The 22604-nt window shown below is 58.1% G+C and overlaps 1 protein-coding gene across 1 annotated transcript in view; it reads left to right on the top strand.

The window, feature by feature from the left end:
* Positions 1-22172, top strand: part of VOPP1 (VOPP1 WW domain binding protein) — a 59094-nt gene extending 36922 nt beyond the window's left edge. Inside the window, exons 3-5 of the mRNA XM_048510453.1 lie at positions 11635-11712; positions 16331-16467; positions 19384-22172. Of these exons, the coding sequence (XP_048366410.1) occupies positions 11635-11712; positions 16331-16467; positions 19384-19550 (382 nt within the window). The 3' untranslated portion in view covers positions 19551-22172. The remainder of the gene's footprint in view (positions 1-11634; positions 11713-16330; positions 16468-19383) is intronic.
* The last annotated feature ends 432 nt before the right edge of the window (positions 22173-22604 follow it).

Raw genomic sequence — 22604 nt, 5'->3', positions numbered from 1 at the left:
CCCCCCCCCACCCCCCCCCCCCCCCACCCCCCCCCCCCCCCACCCCCCCCCCCCCCCACCCCCCCCCCCCCCCACCCCCCCCCCCCCCCACCCCCCCCCCCCCCCACCCCCCCCCCCCCCCACCCCCCCCCCCCCCCACCCCCCCCCCCCCCCACCCCCCCCCCCCCCCACCCCCCCCCCCCCCCACCCCCCCCCCCCCCCACCCCCCCCCCCCCCCACCCCCCCCCCCCCCCACCCCCCCCCCCCCCCACCCCCCCCCCCCCCCACCCCCCCCCCCCCCCACCCCCCCCCCCCCCCACCCCCCCCCCCCCCCACCCCCCCCCCCCCCCACCCCCCCCCCCCCCCACCCCCCCCCCCCCCCACCCCCCCCCCCCCCCACCCCCCCCCCCCCCCACCCCCCCCCCCCCCCACCCCCCCCCCCCCCCACCCCCCCCCCCCCCCACCCCCCCCCCCCCCCACCCCCCCCCCCCCCCACCCCCCCCCCCCCCCACCCCCCCCCCCCCCCACCCCCCCCCCCCCCCACCCCCCCCCCCCCCCACCCCCCCCCCCCCCCACCCCCCCCCCCCCCCACCCCCCCCCCCCCCCACCCCCCCCCCCCCCCACCCCCCCCCCCCCCCACCCCCCCCCCCCCCCACCCCCCCCCCCCCCCACCCCCCCCCCCCCCCACCCCCCCCCCCCCCCACCCCCCCCCCCCCCCACCCCCCCCCCCCCCCACCCCCCCCCCCCCCCACCCCCCCCCCCCCCCACCCCCCCCCCCCCCCACCCCCCCCCCCCCCCACCCCCCCCCCCCCCCACCCCCCCCCCCCCCCACCCCCCCCCCCCCCCACCCCCCCCCCCCCCCACCCCCCCCCCCCCCCACCCCCCCCCCCCCCCACCCCCCCCCCCCCCCACCCCCCCCCCCCCCCACCCCCCCCCCCCCCCACCCCCCCCCCCCCCCACCCCCCCCCCCCCCCACCCCCCCCCCCCCCCACCCCCCCCCCCCCCCACCCCCCCCCCCCCCCACCCCCCCCCCCCCCCACCCCCCCCCCCCCCCACCCCCCCCCCCCCCCACCCCCCCCCCCCCCCACCCCCCCCCCCCCCCACCCCCCCCCCCCCCCACCCCCCCCCCCCCCCACCCCCCCCCCCCCCCACCCCCCCCCCCCCCCACCCCCCCCCCCCCCCACCCCCCCCCCCCCCCACCCCCCCCCCCCCCCACCCCCCCCCCCCCCCACCCCCCCCCCCCCCCACCCCCCCCCCCCCCCACCCCCCCCCCCCCCCACCCCCCCCCCCCCCCACCCCCCCCCCCCCCCACCCCCCCCCCCCCCCACCCCCCCCCCCCCCCACCCCCCCCCCCCCCCACCCCCCCCCCCCCCCACCCCCCCCCCCCCCCACCCCCCCCCCCCCCCACCCCCCCCCCCCCCCACCCCCCCCCCCCCCCACCCCCCCCCCCCCCCACCCCCCCCCCCCCCCACCCCCCCCCCCCCCCACCCCCCCCCCCCCCCACCCCCCCCCCCCCCCACCCCCCCCCCCCCCCACCCCCCCCCCCCCCCACCCCCCCCCCCCCCCACCCCCCCCCCCCCCCACCCCCCCCCCCCCCCACCCCCCCCCCCCCCCACCCCCCCCCCCCCCCACCCCCCCCCCCCCCCACCCCCCCCCCCCCCCACCCCCCCCCCCCCCCACCCCCCCCCCCCCCCACCCCCCCCCCCCCCCACCCCCCCCCCCCCCCACCCCCCCCCCCCCCCACCCCCCCCCCCCCCCACCCCCCCCCCCCCCCACCCCCCCCCCCCCCCACCCCCCCCCCCCCCCACCCCCCCCCCCCCCCACCCCCCCCCCCCCCCACCCCCCCCCCCCCCCACCCCCCCCCCCCCCCACCCCCCCCCCCCCCCACCCCCCCCCCCCCCCACCCCCCCCCCCCCCCACCCCCCCCCCCCCCCACCCCCCCCCCCCCCCACCCCCCCCCCCCCCCACCCCCCCCCCCCCCCACCCCCCCCCCCCCCCACCCCCCCCCCCCCCCACCCCCCCCCCCCCCCACCCCCCCCCCCCCCCACCCCCCCCCCCCCCCACCCCCCCCCCCCCCCACCCCCCCCCCCCCCCACCCCCCCCCCCCCCCACCCCCCCCCCCCCCCACCCCCCCCCCCCCCCACCCCCCCCCCCCCCCACCCCCCCCCCCCCCCACCCCCCCCCCCCCCCACCCCCCCCCCCCCCCACCCCCCCCCCCCCCCACCCCCCCCCCCCCCCACCCCCCCCCCCCCCCACCCCCCCCCCCCCCCACCCCCCCCCCCCCCCACCCCCCCCCCCCCCCACCCCCCCCCCCCCCCACCCCCCCCCCCCCCCACCCCCCCCCCCCCCCACCCCCCCCCCCCCCCACCCCCCCCCCCCCCCACCCCCCCCCCCCCCCACCCCCCCCCCCCCCCACCCCCCCCCCCCCCCACCCCCCCCCCCCCCCACCCCCCCCCCCCCCCACCCCCCCCCCCCCCCACCCCCCCCCCCCCCCACCCCCCCCCCCCCCCACCCCCCCCCCCCCCCACCCCCCCCCCCCCCCACCCCCCCCCCCCCCCACCCCCCCCCCCCCCCACCCCCCCCCCCCCCCACCCCCCCCCCCCCCCACCCCCCCCCCCCCCCACCCCCCCCCCCCCCCACCCCCCCCCCCCCCCACCCCCCCCCCCCCCCACCCCCCCCCCCCCCCACCCCCCCCCCCCCCCACCCCCCCCCCCCCCCACCCCCCCCCCCCCCCACCCCCCCCCCCCCCCACCCCCCCCCCCCCCCACCCCCCCCCCCCCCCACCCCCCCCCCCCCCCACCCCCCCCCCCCCCCACCCCCCCCCCCCCCCACCCCCCCCCCCCCCCACCCCCCCCCCCCCCCACCCCCCCCCCCCCCCACCCCCCCCCCCCCCCACCCCCCCCCCCCCCCACCCCCCCCCCCCCCCACCCCCCCCCCCCCCCACCCCCCCCCCCCCCCACCCCCCCCCCCCCCCACCCCCCCCCCCCCCCACCCCCCCCCCCCCCCACCCCCCCCCCCCCCCACCCCCCCCCCCCCCCACCCCCCCCCCCCCCCACCCCCCCCCCCCCCCACCCCCCCCCCCCCCCACCCCCCCCCCCCCCCACCCCCCCCCCCCCCCACCCCCCCCCCCCCCCACCCCCCCCCCCCCCCACCCCCCCCCCCCCCCACCCCCCCCCCCCCCCACCCCCCCCCCCCCCCACCCCCCCCCCCCCCCACCCCCCCCCCCCCCCACCCCCCCCCCCCCCCACCCCCCCCCCCCCCCACCCCCCCCCCCCCCCACCCCCCCCCCCCCCCACCCCCCCCCCCCCCCACCCCCCCCCCCCCCCACCCCCCCCCCCCCCCACCCCCCCCCCCCCCCACCCCCCCCCCCCCCCACCCCCCCCCCCCCCCACCCCCCCCCCCCCCCACCCCCCCCCCCCCCCACCCCCCCCCCCCCCCACCCCCCCCCCCCCCCACCCCCCCCCCCCCCCACCCCCCCCCCCCCCCACCCCCCCCCCCCCCCACCCCCCCCCCCCCCCACCCCCCCCCCCCCCCACCCCCCCCCCCCCCCACCCCCCCCCCCCCCCACCCCCCCCCCCCCCCACCCCCCCCCCCCCCCACCCCCCCCCCCCCCCACCCCCCCCCCCCCCCACCCCCCCCCCCCCCCACCCCCCCCCCCCCCCACCCCCCCCCCCCCCCACCCCCCCCCCCCCCCACCCCCCCCCCCCCCCACCCCCCCCCCCCCCCACCCCCCCCCCCCCCCACCCCCCCCCCCCCCCACCCCCCCCCCCCCCCACCCCCCCCCCCCCCCACCCCCCCCCCCCCCCACCCCCCCCCCCCCCCACCCCCCCCCCCCCCCACCCCCCCCCCCCCCCACCCCCCCCCCCCCCCACCCCCCCCCCCCCCCACCCCCCCCCCCCCCCACCCCCCCCCCCCCCCACCCCCCCCCCCCCCCACCCCCCCCCCCCCCCACCCCCCCCCCCCCCCACCCCCCCCCCCCCCCACCCCCCCCCCCCCCCACCCCCCCCCCCCCCCACCCCCCCCCCCCCCCACCCCCCCCCCCCCCCACCCCCCCCCCCCCCCACCCCCCCCCCCCCCCACCCCCCCCCCCCCCCACCCCCCCCCCCCCCCACCCCCCCCCCCCCCCACCCCCCCCCCCCCCCACCCCCCCCCCCCCCCACCCCCCCCCCCCCCCACCCCCCCCCCCCCCCACCCCCCCCCCCCCCCACCCCCCCCCCCCCCCACCCCCCCCCCCCCCCACCCCCCCCCCCCCCCACCCCCCCCCCCCCCCACCCCCCCCCCCCCCCACCCCCCCCCCCCCCCACCCCCCCCCCCCCCCACCCCCCCCCCCCCCCACCCCCCCCCCCCCCCACCCCCCCCCCCCCCCACCCCCCCCCCCCCCCACCCCCCCCCCCCCCCACCCCCCCCCCCCCCCACCCCCCCCCCCCCCCACCCCCCCCCCCCCCCACCCCCCCCCCCCCCCACCCCCCCCCCCCCCCACCCCCCCCCCCCCCCACCCCCCCCCCCCCCCACCCCCCCCCCCCCCCACCCCCCCCCCCCCCCACCCCCCCCCCCCCCCACCCCCCCCCCCCCCCACCCCCCCCCCCCCCCACCCCCCCCCCCCCCCACCCCCCCCCCCCCCCACCCCCCCCCCCCCCCACCCCCCCCCCCCCCCACCCCCCCCCCCCCCCACCCCCCCCCCCCCCCACCCCCCCCCCCCCCCACCCCCCCCCCCCCCCACCCCCCCCCCCCCCCACCCCCCCCCCCCCCCACCCCCCCCCCCCCCCACCCCCCCCCCCCCCCACCCCCCCCCCCCCCCACCCCCCCCCCCCCCCACCCCCCCCCCCCCCCACCCCCCCCCCCCCCCACCCCCCCCCCCCCCCACCCCCCCCCCCCCCCACCCCCCCCCCCCCCCACCCCCCCCCCCCCCCACCCCCCCCCCCCCCCACCCCCCCCCCCCCCCACCCCCCCCCCCCCCCACCCCCCCCCCCCCCCACCCCCCCCCCCCCCCACCCCCCCCCCCCCCCACCCCCCCCCCCCCCCACCCCCCCCCCCCCCCACCCCCCCCCCCCCCCACCCCCCCCCCCCCCCACCCCCCCCCCCCCCCACCCCCCCCCCCCCCCACCCCCCCCCCCCCCCACCCCCCCCCCCCCCCACCCCCCCCCCCCCCCACCCCCCCCCCCCCCCACCCCCCCCCCCCCCCACCCCCCCCCCCCCCCACCCCCCCCCCCCCCCACCCCCCCCCCCCCCCACCCCCCCCCCCCCCCACCCCCCCCCCCCCCCACCCCCCCCCCCCCCCACCCCCCCCCCCCCCCACCCCCCCCCCCCCCCACCCCCCCCCCCCCCCACCCCCCCCCCCCCCCACCCCCCCCCCCCCCCACCCCCCCCCCCCCCCACCCCCCCCCCCCCCCACCCCCCCCCCCCCCCACCCCCCCCCCCCCCCACCCCCCCCCCCCCCCACCCCCCCCCCCCCCCACCCCCCCCCCCCCCCACCCCCCCCCCCCCCCACCCCCCCCCCCCCCCACCCCCCCCCCCCCCCACCCCCCCCCCCCCCCACCCCCCCCCCCCCCCACCCCCCCCCCCCCCCACCCCCCCCCCCCCCCACCCCCCCCCCCCCCCACCCCCCCCCCCCCCCACCCCCCCCCCCCCCCACCCCCCCCCCCCCCCACCCCCCCCCCCCCCCACCCCCCCCCCCCCCCACCCCCCCCCCCCCCCACCCCCCCCCCCCCCCACCCCCCCCCCCCCCCACCCCCCCCCCCCCCCACCCCCCCCCCCCCCCACCCCCCCCCCCCCCCACCCCCCCCCCCCCCCACCCCCCCCCCCCCCCACCCCCCCCCCCCCCCACCCCCCCCCCCCCCCACCCCCCCCCCCCCCCACCCCCCCCCCCCCCCACCCCCCCCCCCCCCCACCCCCCCCCCCCCCCACCCCCCCCCCCCCCCACCCCCCCCCCCCCCCACCCCCCCCCCCCCCCACCCCCCCCCCCCCCCTCCCCCCCCCCCCCCACCCCCCCCCCACCCACCCCACCCGCCCCCCACCCCCCCCCCCCCCCACCCCCCCCCCCCCCCCCCACCCCACCCCCACCCCCCCCCCAAAACCCCACCCCCCCCCCCCCCCCCCCCCCCCACCCCACCCCCCCCCCCCCCCCCCCCCCCCCCCCCCACCCCCCCCCCCCCCCACACTCCAGATGTTCATGAACTACAATTCCCATCAGCCCCTGCCAGCATGGCCAATTGGGCTGATGGGAATTGTAGTTCATGAATATCTGGAGAGCCGCAGGTTGCAGACCCCTGGCATAGAGGAACAGGGTGAGCTGGAAGAAGGTTGTGTTAGTTGCAATAAAAGCAGAAGTGGCATTGGTTAAGTGACTTCCTGTTTTCCTGTCTCTGTGGACAGAAGAACAGCATCTGATCAGTGGTGCAGTCGGATCATCTTAGGGCAAAATGAGAGAGATGATTGCCTATCTTGTCCCATAACTGTGTGCCATCAAGTCAAAATTGACTTGTGGCAACTTCAAGACCTTGGGGTTTTCGAGGCAAGAGGTGAGTGGAGTTAGTTTGCCACTGCTTGCTCTGCATAGCAACTGTAGTCTTTCTTGGTGGTCGCCTATCCAAACAATATATATGGCTGACCATTCTTAGCTTTCAGTCTCTGATGAACTTGAGCTAGTCTGGATATATGTTCTACAGTTTCATATCACAAAGGGGATATGTGAAGAAAAGCAGAGCTCTACTTGTACTATCAGATCAAGGGTCTTACAGTTCAGTGCTGTGCTTCCAAGTAGTAGCTACCTAAGAAGGAACTCTATCGTCTGCCCATAAAGTGATTTTGTTTTAAATCTGTTTTAGCATTGGTGACTCCTTCCCTTCAAGGGTAACAAATTCCCTTTGGATCAGTGACAAGGGTGTGTTCTTGCTACACATGTTTGTCACGTCATGACTTTATAAGTAACATACTGGAGACCTGACACCCACAAATGGGACACACTGTCATCTTGCACCCTTCCAAATATAGCGCCTTTCACTGGAGTCATGGAATATTGATTAGAGTATGGGACTATGATGTGGGAGACCCATGTTCAATTCTTCACTCCTGCCATAGAAGCTTGCTGGGTGACCGACCGGTCACACTTTCTCAGGCTAACCTACCTTGGAGGGTTGTTGTGAGGATACAACAGAGGAGAATGATGTAAGTTGCTTTGGGGAGAAAAGCAGGGCGCCAATGAAGTAAATGAACAGGAAGAAGAAGAAGAGTTTGGATTTATATCCCCCCTTTCTCTCCTGCAGGAGACTCAAAGGGGCTTACAATCTCCTTGCCCTTCCCCCCTCACAACAAACACCCTGTGAGGTGGGTGGGGCTGAGAGAGCTCAGAGAAGCTGTGACTAGCCCAAGGTCACCCAGCTGGCGTGTGTGGGAGTGTACAGGCTAATCTGAGTCCCCAGATAAGCCTCCACAGCTCAGGCGGCAGAGCGGGGAATCAAACCCAGTTCCTCCAGATTAGATACATGAGCTCTTAACCTCCTACGCCACTGCTGCTCTAAATGAATTAGTTTGAACATTTAGTTGTACATTGTTGTGCTGACCTCCCAATGACTTGATATCTTGTTTACAGTTCTACCCTGAACTCTTGTCAACCAGACATAGGTCCTTTCCACACAAATCTCTTGAAATGTTTGTAAAACGTTTTCAATCCCTCTCTTTTGTTTGCACTCACCTGCTCGAAATGATTCCTGGCCACCATTTTGCAATTTTTCTATTCTTTTTTAAAAAATGATTCTGGGTTGAATAAATGCTTCACAGCCTCATGCTGCGTGCTATGCTCCTCATAGGCTCAGTTCTTCAAATATCCCTCCCCCCTCCCCCAATAAAAGAGCAAATAGAGAAATGCTACCCAAAAACTGGTGAGGGAGACCTGAGGTCCGAAACTGGCGCCGAGGAGGAAGTTCAGGGAAGCGGAGAAGTGTTGGGAATGTAGTCAGTAGATCCCACAGCAACAGAAGACGTTTTCAAAACATTTCAGCCAGAGAATTGTTTTTAAAGCGGGTTTCATTTAAAACATTTTGAGGATGCAAATAAAACATTTGGGGGTAAAAACAATGCAAAACTCCATAGAGGAAATGTTGTATCTCCTGCATCAAAAGGTTTTAAATGAATTGTGTGGAAAAGCCCACTTATGGGGAACTCCCATTTGGAAACTTAATTCATGTAAGGCAGTGATGGTGAACCTTTTTGAGACCGAGTGCCCAAATTGCAACCCAAAACTCACAAAGTGCCAACACGGCAATTTAACCTGAATACTGAGGTTGTAGTGCATGCACACACCACTCTGCCTTGCGCTGCTCCAGGGCCTCCACCCCACCCCACCCCTCTGCCCCACCCACTCAAGCAGGGGCCAGCCTGCTCTAGCCTCCAGCAAATCCCGCATGCACCACTCTGCGCCTCTCTAGCAACTCCGCTTCCTCTGCCCCCCCCCCCCGAGCATCAGCCACCCGGAACACAGGCACCAGGCCTGCCAGCCGAGTCCTCCCTGCTCGCTGTGGGGCACTGTGCCCAGTGGCCCAGGCCAGCCTAGATGTGTGTGTGTGTGGGTGATGAACTCTGTGCGCATGTGCCCACAGAGAGGGCTGCGAGTGCCACCTCTGGCACTTGTGCCATAGGTTCGCCATCACTGATGTAAGGTCTCAATACAAGTTGGGACTGTTGTGTATGGGAAGAAAGGCTTAAGCACCTCCCATTGCATGCAGTTTTTCCAATCATTCTTATGATCTGCAATTTACTTTATTGATGAAACAGGCTGATCTGGGATGAACCAGATAAGTTTCTAATAAGTCTTTCAAATTAGCCCCACACAGTAGGAGGAGGAGTTTGGGTTTATTCCCCCTTTTCTCTCCTGTAAAGAGACTCAGAGGGGCTTATGAACTCCTTTCCCTTGCTCTCCCCACAACAGACACTTTGTGAGGTAGGTGGGGCTGAGAGAGTTCTCAGTAAACTGTGACCAGCCCAAGGTCACCCTGCAGGAATGTGAAGGAGTGGGGAATCAAATCTGGTTCACCAGATAAGAATCCACAACTCATGTGGAGGAGTGGAGAATCAAAACCCAGTTCTCCAGATTAGAGTCCACCTGTTCTTAACCACTATACCACGCTGGCTCTGCAAAGTAATCAGTCAAAGACTCCATAAAGTAATTAATCCTGGAATTTAACTGGTGGGTGGCTAACTGTGACTAGGGCTGTTTCCGCACAGCCAGAGGCAGCGGCGTCCCTCCGGTTTAAATGAAGCCGGTGGGGCGTCGGTACTGCTTACATGGTCCCGTGTGGGCAGGCCCGACACCGCCGCTGCCCTCAGGGGCGGCTCCACACGGAACCACCCAGAGTGTGTGCAAGGCTCTTACCTTGCTGTCCTGTTCAGCTCCGGGCGGCTGCACAGACACGCCCATGCTGTCCTCTGACCCCTGGGAGTCAGAGGGCAGTGTGGGCATATCTTTGCAAGTACCCAAAGCTGAACAGGATGGCAAGGCAAGTCCCTTGCACACACTGGAGGGGCCGAAAGCGGTGCTCTCACGCCAGTGCAGTTCGCACCGAGCCGGTTTGAAGACGCCGCTTTGCAAAAACCTCGCTTGTTGAGCGAGGTTTAAAGCAGCACCTTCGTGCCACTCCAGGGTGGCCAGGACGGCACTGCTGCAATGCAGCACCCTAGGGATGGTGTTTTTCTGTCCCTAGGGCGCTGTTATTTGGCTGTGTGGAAACGGCCTTGGTTATTTGTTATCCAGGAAGGGCTGTGGATACCACGCCAGCCAAAGTTGTTAAGAGGTGCTTTGAGCTACCACACCTACTTGTGCTTTGAAAGAGATCTAAAAGTAACACCAAGTGTAACCCCAAACAGAGAACATTGTTGTCTTGTTTTCAGTGGAAAATACCTTTTAACGCTGGTCCGTTGCAGACCGAGAGACCTGCTTCTGTTTTAACACTGAGTCTGTAACTGTTGGTTAAATAACTTGTTGTCATAAAGATCATTTTCTGGGTTTTGTGCTTCTGCTTTGCCTAACCAATGACGTGTTGTGATCTGATGTTCTCCGGCTCATTAAACACACTGCAGGCCTTGTCTCCTTGTTGAATGCTTTCGCTATTATTATCACAAAGGGAACTGAGGTGTACTTCTAAAAGTGAACGGGTGGAGAACACACATGCCCTTTACTTTATGCTGCCTTATGGTGGCTGGTGGCTGGCTATTCCCACCCTCCTGTGCACTATATTGCATCCATCCTTCCTCTAAGAAAATCGACTCTAAATGTACTGTTTTACCTAAAGTGGTCAACATCTGTCGTCAGGAGATAAATATATTTGAGATATTTGTGGGCTGGTTGACACGAGCATGCCCGTAATTAGATTGCTGTCCTCTTTGTTATCGTTACTATACGTTTGATGACTGAGGGAATCTCATTTTACTTGAGACAGTGACAGATAGCAGTCTATTGTGTTAACATATGAGGACCAATTCGAAAAATCAATAGGGTGCATTGGGAGGGAGTGCTGAGCACCTCCCCCCCTCCCCATCTCACATGAGCTTCCCATGGAGATAATGAGATCCCCCTTTAAGAACATAAGAACACGCCAGCTGGATCAGACCAGAGTCCATCTAGTCCAGCACTCTGCTACTCGCAGTGGCCCACCAGGTGCCTTTGGGAGCTCATGTGCAGGATGTGAAAGCAATGGCCTTCTGCTGCTGCTGCTGCTCCCGAGCACCTGGTCTGCTAAGGCATTTGCAGTCTGAGATGAAGGAGGATCAAGATTGGTCGCCATAGATCGACTTCTCCTCCATAAATCTGTCCAAGCCCCTTTTAAAGCTATCCAGGTTAGTGGCCATCACCACCTCCTGTGGCCCTTTCTGACAGACCTCAAGCTGTGGCTGGAGCCACACTAGTCAAGGATGCTCTTGCCAGGGATTCTACATTGATAAGGGGGTTGGACGATACGGCCTGTATGGCTCCTTCCAACTCTATGATCCTGATTCTAGAGCAGACCCACATTTGAAGATACGAGTCTGCCATGTATTGTTTTGGGCCTTGAATCAGAAGCTCATCATGCTTCTGTGAAACATCCATCTGCGATGGCTTGTTCTCACAGTATCATAGCAACCAAGCGTTGCGTTCATCCACTTTTTTCTCTCCTGTGTTGGATGTTGGAGAAATTTTACCTCAGCATGCGCTGCCAGGCACAGGGCATGTTGCTTATTGCCTCCGAGTTCATCCCCGAGGAAAGGCTCTGAATATGAACGAAGGAAGAATGGGTCGGATCAAAGACGGAGGCCATCTCTGAACTAGCGCCTGCGACGGGGAGGGCATTAAAATGCTGGCTTCTTTAGAGCTCCCCATTAGCATTGCTTTCCATCTCGAGGGAATGCCCCATCTGTGTCTTTTGCAGCCATAGCAACACAGCTCGGCGTTCACCTCCAGATGTACCATCTCACCAGTGACATTCTTCAAAGCGGTTCTTCCAGCATCCCAGTTGCTGGATCTTTGGGTCTGCTCTTCAGCTAATGTGATGACAGTTGAAACAACCAGCTTTGACAGAATGACAGTCCACTGTGGTTTTATTTCACTGCTAATGCGTGATTCTGCCAAGCAACCTCTTGTATTTCAAGTCCCAAATGTTCTGTGGTTTCTTTTTAATTTGCATGCAGATGCCGCTCCTATGAAGACTGTTGTGGCTCACGGTGTTGCATAAGAACTCTGTCTATTCAGCGACTATGGTACTTCTGGTAAGTCACTATTCTGCTTTTCTAAAGAGTCACACCTGTTTCATTGTTATCGCCATGTGATTAACTTGTATCAGTTTTATATCAGGTTAACTGTTGTGGATTTCCCTCCACCCAGGAAACTCTGATTAATAATTTGGTGCGGGGCGGGCGTGTCTGTGTTAGAGATTGCTGGCCCCTGTTCCAGAACGTTCAGGGCCTCTTGTGGGAAGGGAAATATCTGTTCCAGAGTAATCCATAATGGAATGGCACCAAAATATTCTCAGATGTGTCTTTTTAGAGCATGGCATTCCATTAACATCTGGTAGTGGTCAGACATTCAATTTTCAATCTTTTGGAGTTTTTGATTCAGAATTTGCATTGCAGGGGACACAGTGTGAATCTGAATTGTAGGATGCATTCACACCTCACATCAGATTCCTATGGAGTTGACATGGCTTGCCATCATTTGAGCTTTCTTCCCCTTCCCTGTCATGCAGACTGTGATTTAAACATTCACGACACAAATTGTGGTTCCCTGTGGGTGAGCTGGCGTCTTTTTAATCCCACAAAATGGGATTATGAATCACTCAAATGCAGAATTCCAGCTTGCAGGGAAATAGACAAATTCCAGTTCTCCCAAGCATTCATACAGCATTGGGACACACAGTCTTCCTACTCTGAGAAAGAAGCCATCTTGAAGCTGGGGTGATTGCCTCCCAAGGAAGGCGGGACAAATCTTATCACTTCCTGTCTTCCTGGCAGGAATCTCCTGAGCTCAGTTTAAAATACTTTCTGAGCTAATCACAATCACGATAGACCTTTATTGGCATAAGGTATACAAACGTGAATATAAACTGTTATTAAATTTAAAAGAGTTGTACATGCCGTCTATGAGTAGTTTTACATTCTAAAATCACACTTCATTTATAAAAATATAACATGGATTAAAAAATTTTGACCATTCCATTGTACACGGAATTGTGAACAGATATAGAACAACTTCACTTAAAAGGCAGGATTAAGATATTTCTAGCCATTTGTTATTCACAGCCTATTTACTAAAAAGGTATAACCTTCCCCAGAATCTATAAATGGTATATACTAATTAACAATATAAATTAATTAAATTTCCATAAAAATACAATAAATAACTATGAGCTCCTTGTATACACCTTCTATAATAACCCAGGAGTACCAGAGGTGTAGAGTATTTCACATTTAAATATAATTTTATACTTGCGTATTTTACAGACCTCTTAAGGACATGACTTGCAGCAAATAATTGGCTATTCTCCCAAGTTCTGAGCTAATATGAAGAATAGGAAGGAATATTATGAGCATGGAACATTAACGAGAACAGGTGAAAAACCTTAGTATAGGGGGTCCTGGTGTCAATTAAGAACTAGCTCTAAAGGGCAAATACAAGCTTTTGCTGCACAACCAAAATAAGACGTCCCAGAAACCTTTAAAAAAACCATCTCCTCATTTTTTGTGCAGACAGGACAAAAAAAAAGTTAAGTGTCTAAGGAGAGAGCAGGTTTTTTTCTCTCATTCAGTAAAGCTCTCATTTTCATTTTGTGCCACTTGAATCCTCCATTTTCTCCGGCCATTTGCTGAACTTGCCCTGGGACATTTACTTTGCATGCATCACATTTGGGCTTTTCAGTAAATAAACTCCATGAATCAGCTGTTCCCACTGATTCCAGCACTATATAGTTTTCCTGTTGTTTAGTTTTTGATGAGCTGTCTTCAAAGACATGAACACACACCATGAGAATCACAGCCGATTCTCTTTTTAAAAAAATAATACTTTTATTAATTTTCTCAAATATAATTCAGGAACAGAAAAAAGAATATAGAAAAAGAAAAAAAAGGAAATGCAGCTTTTTTTCTTGGATCTTATATTATAACACTAATATCATTTAGAGAGAACATTACATAATTTAAAAATTCATTACCTTCTAATTTTTAGTTCCAAAACAGCAATAAGTATCTAGTAATTTGTTATAACAAATTAATATTCTTACTTAGTTATTATTCTTGCATAAATGATTCAGCCTCAAATAAGAGATAAAGTTCCCATTTCTCATCAAAGTCTTGTTTTGACCTTCTGTTTACAAAAACGGCAGATTCTCATATTGTGTATTAGTGTCTTTGAAGATAGTTCATTGAATTTTTTTTTAACAAACAGGAAAATATACATTGCTGGAATCGGCAGGAACTGTTGACTTGATTCATTTAGGTTAATTACTAAAAGAAGCCCGGGTGCAATGCATGCGGAGCAAACGTCCCAGGGCAATTTCTGCAAATGGCCGGTGCAGTAGAGGATTCAAGAGGCCAAAAATGGCGGGCGCAAGTGAAAATGAAAGTAAGAGCTTTATTAGGCAGGAGAAATGACTACATCGTCTCCTGAGCTTCACACAGCAAGTGAGGACAACATTAAGCCAACTTTAACAAAAATTTCTAGTTTAGCAATTAAAAAAAAAAACCTGGGTTGAGCTGAAATAAAACATCCCGAGGACGTTTTTGGAAAAAAAACTGTGTTGAGTTCCTCCCCAAAGTGCATCTTTTTTCATGTTCTCCAGACATTTTATTTGTCTTGTGCAGAGAGGGCCATGAATTTGCTTTCTGATCCTGAACTCCTATTAACTGTCTATAGGATTGTAGCTCTTCATTGTAAAGACAAAGAAGGGGATTTAAAACCTTTCTGAACACATCCTTTTCTACGTGCAATAGAATATGCATTGTTTTGCTCTATATTTCGTCAACATAGAATCAGCTATTGGTTGTCTATCTTCCTGTATGTGGAGAGAATAGCAATTGCTCAGGTTAAACTAGGCAGGTTGCTATAGCCGCATGTAAGAATGAGGGATGTTTCCCTTTGGGGAGGATCACATAGGACAGTGATGGCGAACCTTTTCGAGACCGAGTGCCCAAACTACAACCCAAAACCCACTTATTTATCGCAAAGTGCCAACACGGCAATTTAATCTGAATACTGAGGTTTTAGTTTAGACAAAACGGTTGGCTCCAAGGCGTGCATTACTCAGGAGTAAGCTTGGTGGTAGTTGGTGGCTTTGCTTTGAAGCAACCGTGCAACTTTTCGAATGGGTGAATCATGATCCTAGGAGGGTTTACTCAGAAGCAAGCCACATTGCCAGCAACCAAGCTTACTCCCAGGTAAAGGATCGCGCTTTAGTTCTTTGCATGAAAATCAGTGGGGTTTAACAGTGCTTACAGGGTTACCTATACTGCTTCCCCAAAACTAGGTCTTAGGTTTAATGCTAATAATCAAGCCCAGTGGCCCAGGCCAGCCTAGATGTGTGAGGGGGGGACTCTGTTTGCGCGTGCCCACAGAGAGGGCTCTGAGTGCCACCTCTGGCACCCGTGCCATAGGTTCGCCATCACTGACATAGGACTTCTTTACAAAGACGTTTCCAGAAGTTACTAATCCACAGGTCCACCTGCTCACACCCAACCCCTGTTGATCATATATTGTTCGTCGAAGGCCTGAGAGAGAGCCTGGTGTCAGGTTTTTAATTTTCCTGGCTGGTTGCTTGGAGACAGTGCTTACTTGCCTCAGGCAAGCCTCTGGGGGAACTATTCACAGGCCTCAGAATGGGAAGATGTGCAGTTTTAAAAAGTGAGGCAAACAATGGGCTCCTGCATGTAGCTTTATTCATTTATTTTATAGCCAGCCTGTCTTGCTGAGACTCCAGGTGGATCACACAATATCAGACAGTGTAATCAGACACTTTAGAACATCCAGGAAACAGCGCTGTAGGACTCGGATTGCAGAAGTGGGGGGGGGGGGGGAAGCAAACGGTATCAGACAGGATGTACATCGTTAACAATAGAGAAAATGGAAATACAGATGGCTTATTCATTTGCAGAGTGTCACCTTCAGAAAGGTTTGCTCAAATGAGTGAAGGAAGTAGGAAGGGCAGTCTTACAGGTGTGGGGGTTCAAGGCCACCCAATCAATGTCCCCTGTAAGATGCGCATGTATGCTGCCGGCATATTGGTGCTGCGCAGATAAAGGGCCGCCCCGCAGGGGGAGCTTTCCCGGGCAGCTCAGTTCCACACAGAATTTTCACTCTGCTGCACTGCTCTGGGGAACACTTAGAGCACAGGTGTCAAACTCGCGGCCCTCCAGACGTTATGGACTACAGTTCCCATCATCCCCTGCCAGCATCATGCTGTAGTCCATAACATCTGGAGGGCCGCGAGTTTGACGCCTATGACTTAGAGGGAGCGTTGCACACAAGGATTTGCATGGATAACCATTACCTTGAACTGGACCTGGTAACTGATAGGTAGCCAACAGAGTGTCTGCGGAGCATGTGTAATATAGCAATAGCAGCCAAGTTGTGTCATTCCTCAGCCTAGTGATATTCTTATGGAAACGTATGGTTTTTTTTCTGACAGAGAGGGTAACCTGCTTATCAGAAATGTGGCAGAAGGCCCTCAGATACTGAAACACGTGGACCTGTAGATCTTTGTGCTTTGCAAACTTGAACTACGTAATTATTCCTCTTTGCGCTGGAATCCCTAGTTTGTATTGATTAAACTTCCCGGCGCTAGACATTTATGCAACCACAGACTTAATTGTCTTGCTCTTCCTTTTTTCCTCTGCTCAGGTTCCTCCTGATGATGGGAGTTCTCTTTTGTTGCGGGGCAGGGTTTTTTATCCGAAGGCGGATGTATCCTCCGCCGCTGGTTGACGAGACGACTTACAACGTATCGTACACCCGACCACCTAACAGCTCCGCTGCAGGTCAGACATTACATGTTCATCTGTCCTTGATTGCTGATTTAATAGTGATTATCTAATTGTACCTTGTTTGCGAGTCAACAAATATGATTTTTCTGAGAGTTGTGAAACTGTAACTCGCTCAGGATCACCTAGCACAGTGGTGGCAAACCTATGGCACGGGTGCCAGAGGTGGCACTCAGAGCTCTCTCTGTGGGCACACGTACATTCTTGCTTAGGATTGCTTTCCTTGACTGCCTTTTTACTTCTATTCTGTGGTGGGGGGTTTATTGGGTTTTGAAAAGCAAAAGTTTTACATCCCTCTCCCCCCACAACCCTCCCCCTTCCCCCGCCAGGCCCCCAGTGTGATAATAGTGTAATTATTTTGGGGAGATTATTAGCATTAAACCTAAGACCTAGTTTTGGGGAAGCAGTGTAGGTAACCCTGTTAAGTGCTGTTAAACCCCACTGATTTTCATGGGAAGAACTAAAGCGCGATCCTTTACCTGGGAGTAAGCTTGGTTGCTGGCACTGGGACTTGCTTCTGAGTAAACCCATTCGAACCGTTGCACGGTTGCTTCAAATCAAAGCCACTGACTACCATGAAGCTTACTCCCAAGTAACGCACACTTCAGAGCCAACTATTTTTTCTAAACAAAAACCTCAGCATTCAGGTTAAATCGCCGTGTTGGCACTTTGCGATAAATAAGTGGGTTTTGGGTTGCAATTTGGGCACTCGGACTCAAAAAGTTCGCCATCACTGACCTAGCAGGTTTAATATGGAGGAGTGGGGAAAACAAACCCGGTTTGCTAGATTAGAGTCCACCACTCTTAATCACTGCACCATGCTTGCCCTCATGGAGTTTTGTGTTTACAGCAACCAAACTGGAATTTCGACTAGTACGGTGTAGTGATTAAAACTCTGGGAGACCTAGATTTAGATCAGCCATATAACCTTGGACCACTTATCTTTTTTCTGCCTAACTGAGCTCCTGAGAATGTCATTGTCATGATATATAAAAAAAAGAGTGAAAAATTCACAAAAAGGGTCATTTCAAGTTAGCAAAAGGTTCGCCCAACCAGAGAACGGAGACAGTCAGTCTAGGGGCAAAAGTAGCAAAGATTAACCTTTAACATGATTGGTTAATTCAACTGAGCTTCTAGACCAATGAGAGGCTGAGGCCTGGGCGGGGAAAAGTATTCCTGATGTATGTATTTGTATATGCTGAGCTGAGATAGAGTTGAGACTGAGTTAAGTTCTGCGTGTGTTGAACTTTGTTCTTGCTGAAGAGTTCTGCATAGTTTGATAGTCTTGTATAGATAGACTTGTGTAACCTTGCAACTGATAAAGTAAAAGCCTTCCTATGGAAAGAACATCTTGAGTGGAGAGTATTCTTTTCCATGAGTGCTAGAAGGTTGCAGTGAGTGCAAGAAGACAACTAAAGACTTCTCATCTTACCAGAGTGACTCCGCTTTAAACTCTGCTGATAGTCATGAGGACATCTGTATTCTGCCCTCAGCTTCTTGGAGGAAGGATGGGATAACAGTGCAGACGTCGTCATAAACATAGATAGTAATCAGTGGATAAAGATTTCATGGTGAGCTGAGAACTTCGCTTGGTCTGAAATCCTGAGGCGAATGGAGAAACAGGAGCTCAAGCCTGTCCAGAGATTTAAATAGTGGCAGACAGTGAAGGCCAAGAAGAAGAATTCCTGCGCAGCTCCTTTCCTTCTAATCAGCCACGACCAAGTGCCCTTGTAGGAACAAGCTAAGATCGTTACTTGGCCAGGGCTTCCTATATTCTTTTAGAGCTAGAGTGCCATTCACCAGTCAGGTTGGCGCTCCAAAGCCTCAGCACTGAGACCTGGCAAAAACTTTTGTTGCTGAGACAGTGAGGCCTCTTCCGCACACACAAAATAATGTGTTTTCAAACCACTTTCACAACTGTTTGCAAGTGGATTTTGCTATTCCGCACAGCCTCAAAGAGCACTGAAAGTAGTTTGAAAGTGCATTATTTTGCACGTGCGGAATGAGCCTGAGAAACTGGGGGTATGCATGTGCATACATATATTTTTTTAATCATCTGGGCAGCTATGAATTCAGTGGAGCTGAGGTCCAAAATGATTACTTAAAAACCACACTGTATTTATTATCCTTTCCCGCCCACTCTTCCTCTGTGCCCGCTGTTTCCTGTGACGGGAAAAATGAAAGAGAACAAAAACTTCTGGGGTATTTTGCCGTGACGATTAAGGCAAATGCATGTTATTAAGTAGCTCGCCTGACTCCAAACATTCTAATTGCTGGACAAATTGAACAGATGCACAAAGGTTCCAAATTGCCGGAGTGGGGCTGGGGGCTGAATGGTAGACCCGTGCGCCTCGCCTGGAGGAGGTCCCATACTGAATCTCTGCCTTCTCCCATTCAAAGATCTCAGGCAGGCATTAGAAAAGACTTTTTTTGCTGCCTGTGATCCGGGAGAGCTTCTGTCAGTCATAGCGCCAAGCAAAGTGGATGTATTGTTTACTTCAATATTCTGCTAACAAGGAGCAGCAGTGGCGTAGGAGGTTAAGAGCTCGTGTATCTAATCTGGAGGAACTGGGTTTGATTCCCCGCTCTGCCGCCTGAGCTGTGGAGGCTTATCTGGGGAATTCAGATTAGCCTGTACACTCCCACACACGCCAGCTGGGGGACCTTGGGCTAGTCACAGCTTCTCGGAGCTCTCTGAGCCCCACCCACCTCATGGGGTGTTTGTTGTGAGGGGGGAAGGGCAAGGAGATTGTAAGCCCCTTTGAGTCTCCTGCAGGAGAGAAAGGGGGGATATAAAGCTATCTTTATACAAAATGTAAGGCAGGCAATACATTTCCTCAGAATGCTATTTCTGCTGCTATATCAACACTACAGACAAATGCCTAATATTCTCTTTGTCTCCGTCTGTACCAGGGATGCCCTACTATGCTGAGCCAGAAGGAGCGGCGATGAACCCCATGGCTATGCCCTACCACGTCCAACCGAAGTCTCCGCAAGTGAACCTTGTTTACCCGCCTCCCCCATCGTACTGCAACACGCCACCTCCTCCGTACGAGCAGGCTGTGAAATCTTCCACATAACCTCCCTGCTGAAGCAGAAACCATTTCCAAAAAAAAGAGGCAGGATTGGGAGCGAAGGAAGATGTCCGACCTCCTTTGCCCTCCTGTAGCTTGGCATTCTTTGGACAGCAGCTGCCGCTTTGCAGCAAAGAGAGACTCTCTTCTGACGCCAGAGCCAAGTCTTTTAAAATGCTTTCCCCCTCCCTTCTTGGAAGCCTATATTTAAATACCTTTTATGCTTTCCTTTTTATTTATTCTCTTTGGAATCCCAAGGGGTGTTTTAAGACATCATCGTGGCGCGGTACGGTAGTAAGCACAAAATGACGTAAAAGTCAAATTTAGTATTTGAAATGGAGAGGTAGAGAGGGACCGGGCATAGGGACGGACAGCTCAAACCAGTTCAAACTGATAAGGTGACAAATCCATAAGAAGGGATTGGATGAAGCAAGCCCAGAGGAACTCTGGGGGAAAAGACAGGTGACCAGGGGACACACATGTCACTTCTACAGACCTTGCAAGGGACAAAGCTACGCCGTATCCACTCCAGCCCACATTTTTTTTTTCTGCCAACCATTTATTTTCTGGTCTTGGTTACAAGAATAAATATGTATAAAAGTACTGGGGGTGATGTGGATGTTATAGCAAGGTGACAGCGAGCATGGAAAAGGCAAACCTTCCAGACTGACAGTGACATAGTCACTCAGAGCAGAGAAACCTTGGATCACCCAGGAAAAGAAATTGTCTCCGAAAGTGAACATTGACTAAAGTAAAATACAGAATGGATTGTGCTGTTGACGTGGAGTCCCTTTGTTCATGAGTTAGGTGTATACTTAAGATTTTTTTTTCATGTACACTTAAAGTATAAAATTGAGACTGTGACTAGACATATGTATCCCAGTTGGTTGACCTCTCCAGTTGAGTGTATACTGGATGCGTGTTTCTGGGATTGTCTTGCTGTAATGTGTAAAATCTTAAGTTAGGTTTGAGTGTTTGTGTATCTCTTCTGCATGTCCCTTTCAGGCGTCAGTCTCATATTTCTTTCAAAATCCTGCCCAGGTGATTTCCACCCACCTTTGCAATTTCCTCAAATGAAAGTCCTTCATTGACCACTGAGATTTTTTGGGAAGTGACTGAAAATTCTCCAGAATGGGACAAATCTCAGGCCGGGGTAGTGGGGGAGGAGTACACTTTGAGAAAATGAGGACTTGTGGGAAACATCAAATATGTCCCCTTACAGTCACTTTGCCCTTCAAACTGAGTACGAGAAGAGTGCCCGCCATTGTTACAACTAGGGTGAGATAGCCCAGATTTGTCTTCCATAATTTCGGCTTTCCATCTTTGGCATGACAAAATTCTGCCAGCTTTTGCTTCTCGAACTTTCCAGGTTGCTGAATGAGACATTTGCCAGGATGCAACCTTGGAGACCCAACCCCCCATCTTTATATCAGCTGCTGAATTGGGAGACCAACTTCTCTCATTCTCTCTCTCTTCCTACTTTGTCATTGTGCCCACTCCCCACTGTTTCCTGTTGGTAGAGTATGCCCTATGATGGGAAAGAAAGAAATGGAAGACAAAAAAAATTGAAGAAGCCGCAAGAGAAGCTGCTGCCGGCCTCATCTCCCATTTCAACTCTGGACTGAAGGATGAAGGAGCAATCCATGGTTTGTTATTTGCTAAATAGAACATTTGAAAGAGCCTCTTCCACAGGATACGGGATCTTATGGCTGTTACCGAGTGTGTTAAAAGCACTCTTGTGAAGCGGGCTTTGATTTGAACAGCTCTGCAACTTGGAATTAACATATGCTCAGAACCCAAACATATACTATCTGCTGAACGTAAGACAGGGCAGGCAATCCAAACATTTGGACTTCACTGTTTAGCTCAAGGTTATCAGCTTTTGGCCGGGCATGGGAGATGTATTTGCTAATGTAGCAAGTGGCCAGTTATAGAAGGCCTTCGTTCCCAACTTCTTTTTTAGGCCTGTGGTCACCTGTACAATTCTGTAACCCCATAGTGGCTGCAGCTGCAGTTGGCGATGGAACCACAAACAGCTGGTTGCTTTAGTCATACATTTTTGGTGGCAGTTGCTGCCAAAGCAACATTTCAAGAAATCTGTACAGCCAACCAAATCTCCAGCGGCCAATTGGGAAACCTTGCTGGACAAAAATGCTGCTTGCCCTTGCCTACTTTCTAAATCCCCTTGGTGGGCTCCAGGAAAGGGTCTCGTGGATACCATATCCCTCATATTTTATTTACTTTATGCTGGTCTGTGACCATAATAAAGATCGATTGGTGGCTCCCGTGGGTGCCACGTTGGAGACCTCTGGTTTAGTTTCCGTAGCCATTCAAAGGATGAGGCTTAGGTTTGTGGTGTTCATCATGTACCCGTGTAGTAAGTGATAAAACTGATTCCTTGTCATGGTACATACTGATGATATTCCAGCTGGACATCTGAGTAGGCATCCAGTTTGTATATCCTTGATGTATCTCGTGGACTGAGATTCTGGATCTATGACTGTTCTGGTGGAGCTGATGTTTTTAGCTTTTGTATTCCTTGTATCCTAGTTGGACCATTAATTATGTAACTGAAAAGCACAGTTTTGATCTTCAAAATATTGTAATTAAATTTGCCAGTGTTTTAGAGACTTTTTGATAGCATCTGGTAATTTACCTGGAGTTGCTCAGGGCAAGTTGTAGATTTTGTGGCAAAACAGTTCCTGCATTATATGGTGGAGGTTGTTGCACGTTAAAAATGCTCCCTGTGAGGCTGTCAGCTAGAGCGTAACAGACTTGCCTCTGTGATACACCTCTGAAGATGCCAGTCACAGATGCAGGTGAAACATTAGGAACAAGATCCACCAGACCACGGCCACCCAGCCCGGAAAACCCACAATAACCAGTTGAATCCAGCCGTGAAAGCCTTCAACAATACACTGTTAGCTAGTGTTTGCAAAAAGAGTGTGTAAGTATCTCTTTTACTGTTTGATAAGATTTAGCAAAAAGAATTCCTAGATGCTGTTTCTAGAAGAGAATGTCTATACTGGACCTGGGCTCTAGAAAACCTTGAGCCTAGAG

This window comes from Sphaerodactylus townsendi, linkage group LG11, assembly GCF_021028975.2.
Source record: "Sphaerodactylus townsendi isolate TG3544 linkage group LG11, MPM_Stown_v2.3, whole genome shotgun sequence".
Taxonomy (NCBI): domain Eukaryota; kingdom Metazoa; phylum Chordata; class Lepidosauria; order Squamata; family Sphaerodactylidae; genus Sphaerodactylus; species Sphaerodactylus townsendi.
This window is presented reverse-complemented; position numbering and strand designations above follow the sequence as displayed.